The sequence below is a fragment of the Alligator sinensis genome, unplaced genomic scaffold (genome assembly GCF_000455745.1).
Source record: "Alligator sinensis unplaced genomic scaffold, ASM45574v1 scaffold172_1, whole genome shotgun sequence".
Taxonomy (NCBI): domain Eukaryota; kingdom Metazoa; phylum Chordata; order Crocodylia; family Alligatoridae; genus Alligator; species Alligator sinensis.
This window is the reverse complement of record NW_005842168.1, coordinates 28,336-33,693: the sequence shown is the minus strand read 5'-3', so window position 1 is coordinate 33,693 and position 5,358 is coordinate 28,336. Positions and strand designations below refer to the sequence as shown.

General features: G+C 53.5%; 1 protein-coding gene across 1 annotated transcript in view; it reads right to left on the bottom strand.

Moving 5' to 3' along the window:
- Nucleotides 1-5,358, bottom strand: part of SHISAL2A (shisa like 2A) — a gene marked incomplete at its 5' end in the record, with an annotated part of 92,506 nt that extends 87,148 nt beyond the window's left edge. The window contains one exon of the mRNA XM_025206656.1: nucleotides 5,222-5,358. Within this exon, the coding sequence (XP_025062441.1) occupies nucleotides 5,222-5,358 (137 nt within the window). The remainder of the gene's footprint in view (nucleotides 1-5,221) is intronic.

Below are 5,358 nucleotides of genomic sequence, written 5' to 3'. Positions count from 1 at the left end.
TGTGAAGTTTTAGAACCCCCCCGAGGGGCCACCCAGGCCGCTGTAAAAAGAAGTGGATAACACCGGTGGTGCAGCCCCGGTGCTGCAGATATCCACTGCCCTCTTGCACAAAGAAGCAGTGTTTTAAGATCTGCAAAACAAGCACCGAGTGTTGCGATCAGAGCTTGATGCAAACATGACCTAAAGCCGTATTCCTGGAGTTGTCAGAGCTTGCTTGGACAGTGGAGAAATGGGTGGCAATGGCATGCAAGAAGTTTGCAATCCCAGGTTACTATCAGTCAGTGGACAATCAGTTTTGAATGGGAAAATTCATAGCAGGTGCAGAGCAAGTGTAGTTGTTATCCAGGGAAACAAAGACATTAAACATGACCGCTCCACAGGACTGGGCATTGGAAGTAACAAAGGGATGTGAAGCAACGGGCTGCCAACACTTCAGTGGAATAACAGCCGGGCAACATGCCGCTCTTCTGTTTTCCCCTCCTTGCTGCCGACTGCATACACGGAGACAGGTGCTTTTCCTCCATAATCTGCATGCTGATTGATCGCTGAGGATGTTTCACATTGATTGTCAGGAAACTGCTTGCTACTCACATCTTTAGGCATTCAGGCCCTGTTGAGAAGCTGTCAACAAGGACACTGTTCCCAGCGCAGCACATTCACATCATTGGTTTTGCAATGCCAACAGTGATTCTGGTATGCTCAAGTCAATCCTCTTGCACCCCTAGCTCATTAATCCTTGCTCAGTGGGAGTAAGGGAAGATTGAAGGATTGCCAGAGCAAGTGAAGAATGATTGTTGAGCATGGTAAATTTTAACAGAAGCTGGAGATGTCTCATGAGGAGGCTGGACCTCAGCAGGTCAGATATTGCTCTAGTGTTCCTGCATGTGGTGGTGTTTGTATTGAAGTGCTGGAGAAGATAATTCATAGCAGCAGAGAGAGGAAAGAATAACTGCAGGCTTTGAAGAGGGAGACTCAAGGGCCGTTACAAAAGTCTATCAAAGGGCTGTACAGCTACGGGGAGCGGCAGGAACATATCTGACTGCCCATCATAGTGGACTGTTAATGCATCAAGTTTTACGAATTAATTGCTCTTGACCTGGCTGCACACACATTTTAGCTGAATTGCTAACCATAATTTACTATTTGGGACGTAGCCTTTTCTTTGTCAGACCAAGTAAATAAACCATGATTTTTCATGAATGAAGACTTTATTGAACAGTAGCAAACAATAAAATACTTCAAAAGATATTTTCAACAGTGCAAAATAAAAGTTCAAGGGGCTGGCGGCAGCTGCATGCATCACAATCAGTGTGCTCACTCAGAACCATTCTCCTTACTTCCCATTTGTGCCAAGAGGAAGAAATACTGTGGCTTTTATGCCGCACATGGGCAGGAGGTGTGTGTTCATAGGCTCAGTGCAGCAGTTGCTGGGGTGAGAACCCACAACACCTTGCAGCATGTGCATTCAGTGTCTCCAGGGGTAAGTACAGACAGTCAAAAAGCTGGAGGCTGAATTGATTCAGTCTTTGCAGGTTAGTCCAAGCTGCAAAGATTGAACCAATAAGCAAATGAACAGACATTCATTTTTGGTTCAGGAAATGCAGCCACATGCCTGCAGTGGCTCAGGCCAGAAGCTGCGGGGTGCTGGAGCACAGCTCTCGGGCACAAGGCCAGCATGGGCTGTGTGTTCCCTTCCTCTTTCTGCTGCCCCCAAGGTCTCTGGGAGTTGCAATCCACAAACACAACTGCAGGACTCTGCAGGGTTACTCATCACTTCCTCTTCCTGCTTCTAGGTGCTTCTGGGATTTGTAGTCCACAGTCACAGCCAGCACTAAGTAAGCCAGCAGGGCAGGACAGCTCTGTATTCGGAGAAAGGCGCGTTTAACCCCCCTCCCTGGCCCCAGACCCCAGCCAGGATTTGCCAGGGGGCAAGGGCCAGTGAGCCAGTCCTCACTGCTCCAGCTCAGGAGCACAGGGGCAGGGCTAGCCCTGCTCTCTGGAGCAGACAATATAGCCCAGCTCAAGGCTGCAAAGCATGCTGGGATGCTGGGGGAATGTGATTTAACTTGAACCAGGAAGGGATCTGCTTCTTTCAAATCCCCTCTCAGTCTTCTTTTCTGCAGAAACCCAGTGCCTTAAGCCTCTCCTCATAAGTCATGTGCCCTAACCCCCGAACCATTTTTGTTGCTCTGCTGGACTCTCTCCAGCTTGTCCACATCCCTTCTATAGTGGGGGACCCAAAACTGGATACCGTACTCCAGATGTGGCCCCACCAGTGAAAACTAGAGTGGAATAATCACTTCCCTTGATCAGCTGGCAACGTTCCTACCCATGCAGCCCAGGATGCCATTAGCCATCTTGGCAACAAGGGCACACTGCTGCTTATATTCAGCTTATTGTAACTATCACCCCCAGGTCCTTTTCTGCAGAGCTGCTGCCCAGCCAGTCAGCCCCAGCCTGTATCGGTGCATGGGATTGCTCCATCCTAAGTGCAGGACTTTGCACTTGTCCTTGTTGAACCTCATGAGATTTATTTTGGCCCAATCCCCCAATTTGTCTAGGTCACTCTGAATCCTAGCCCGACCCTCCGTTGTATCTATGACTCCCCCCAGCTCGGTGTCATTTGCGAACTTGCTGAGGCTGCACTCTATGCCATCTTCCAGATCGTTAATGAAGATATTGAACAAAACTGGCCCCAGGACCAACCCCTGGGACTCCACTTGATGCTGGCTGCCAGCTACACATTGAGCCATTGATTGCTACCCATTGAGTCCAGCTTTCTATCCACCTTACAGCCCATTCATCCAACCCATTCCTCCTCAGCTTGCTTGCAAGAATGCTGTGGGAGACGGTATCAAAAGCCTTGCTAAAGTCAAGCTATTTCCTAACTGTGCATGAATCCAAACAGCCCTGACTGAAGTACTGTCAAGATACTGTATTTAAGTAACACCCCGATGTCTCTCATCTCACAAAAGACCCAAGCTAACCAGCTGAGGCTGTGAAGCTAATTGGTTCAGAACACAACATGGCAATGCTGCAAACAAAGCATTTCCAATAGTTCAGATTTTTTAAAAAGAAGTTACATATTAAAAAAGCCAATAAAAATCATTGGAAAAATAGCCCAGTTAAAAGCCTAGAACATCAGGTAAAGTTTGCTGGATGCCCAGTGGTTTTCCAGAAAAATGGATCATGACTTTTATTACTGATAGCCCTTTCCTCTATCCTGCACACACCCACCACAGGGCTTTACTGTGTGGCCTAGGGGTGCACCAATAGAGATTTTTTAGGCCAATACCGATGCCAATTTTTAAACAAGCCATATTGGCCAATACTGCTCTGATAGCCAATGTGCAGCCCCACAACGTGGAGAGCGGCCACTGGCTGGTACATCTGTTGTGAGGGAGGGTAAGGGGGGAGGGAAGAGGCGTGGAGGGGGCAGATCAAGGCCCCTGGGGTGAAGGAGGGAGTGGGGCAGGGCAGGGAAGGGCACAGGACAGGGCTGTGGCTTGTCCGGTTGGGGGAGGGGCAGCTCCCAGTGCTGTGCACACCCTGGGAGGGCATGTGGGGCATGTGCCCCCCAAATCTCTGCATGGGCTGGGACCGGGCTGCCACTGTGGGCTAGGACTAGGGCTGCACAGGGCTCTTCCCAGCGGGGGGCTGGGTCGGACTCAGCTTCAGGTGGGTGGCAGCAGTGCTGGGAGTGTTGCTACAGCAAATTTTGGGGTGGCTCTAGCCCCCCCAACCCCTCCTCCCAGCACTGCTGCCACCCGCCCCAAGTACAGCCCGCCTAGCTCCCCCACCAGGAGGAACCCAGCGTAGCCCCAGCCCCAGCCTGCAGCGGCAGCCCACCCTCACCCTGCGTGCAGATCTGCCTTCTCGGGGTGTGTGTAATGGTGGGAGCTGCCCTCCCCCCCCACACCCCCTGGACAAGCCACAGGTCAGTCCCATGTCCCTGCTCCAGCCCTACTCCCTCCTTCACCATAGGGGCCTTGATCTGCCCCCCACCCCCACCATGCCCTTTCCTCCCCGCACCTCTTCCCCCACAACAGACTTACCAGCTGGACGTGGCTCCTCTCCAAGGTGCCAGGCTGTGCTCCTGGCCATCTGCGTGCTGTGCTGCGGTTGAGCACGTGCATGCAGCATTTATTGGCCACATCATCAGCCTCAATTTTCCTTATATTGGTGCCAATCCGATATGGGACTGATGTATCGGTGCACCTCTAGTGTGGCCACGTTACATGGCAGTCCTCAAGGCAGCCCCCCCGGCTGCAGCAGTTCTTCTTTCAATGCTGGTATCCAGCGCCTCGCAGTCTAAAGGCAAGGACTGGAAGGAGGAATCAACTTTTATTGAAATATTTTGTTTTCTTGCAAACAGCGTCTTTGCTCCCCAGTTTCTGGCCACTGCTCCAAGCTGGCATACTTTTAAGAGATAGCATCCCTTTGCTCAACACTGACTGGCTGGCAAATCAAAGAACAGATGCTAAAAAGCACAGCTTTCGTCCCAACCAGTCCTTCCCGGCTGGGAAAACTGCAGCTGTGCCATAGTGCCCGCTACCTGAGGAGCAGAGAGCAGGGGTTTCCTCCTGATTTAAGGCCAAGCTGTCTGCTGGAGTAAGTCGGTTTAAGCCCCCGGGATTCGGGCAGCCGAGACCTCTGCCCTTTGCTTTTTTTTATTGCACAAAAGACCAGGTTCCTTTTCTCAAAGGAACAAGATCGGTCTCTGCTAGGATTCCCACAGCTTCTCTCTCTGGAACAAAGCCCCGTACCCTGCCCAGCTCCCTCCCGCTGCGCTCCCCTGCCAGCCCCCTTTCGCGCGGCCGTCGCGGAGGGACCCTCACCCCACAAGCGCCGCGTGGCCCACGCGGGGCACAGAGCCGGCGGGGTCAAACATGAGCCTGGGGCTGCCCAGCTCCCGCCTCGTGCCAAGCTGGCGCCGGGGCGGGGGGGCATGCTGAACTTTCCAAGAGATGGGAAGCCAGGAGACCTGGGGGCTGGGGGGAGGAAGCGGGCGCGGACCCTGTCGCGGAGGGACCCTCACCCCACAAGCGCCGCGTGGCCCACGCGGGGCACAGAGCCGGCGGGGTCAAACATGAGCCTGGGGCTGCCCAGCTCCCGCCTCGTGCCAAGCTGGCGCCGGGGCGGGGGGGCATGCTGAACTTTCCAAGAGATGGGAAGCCAGGAGACCTGGGGGCTGGGGGGAGGAAGCGGGCGCGGACCCTACCTGAGCCACCACATGTAGCTGTGCTCGTAGGGGAAGAAGCCGTGCGGGTCATCGCAGCAGTACTTCACGTCCTGGAAGCCGCAGCAGTACACGGCGCCCGCGTCGCCGCCCGCCCGCGGGCAGCGGAACCCGCTCAC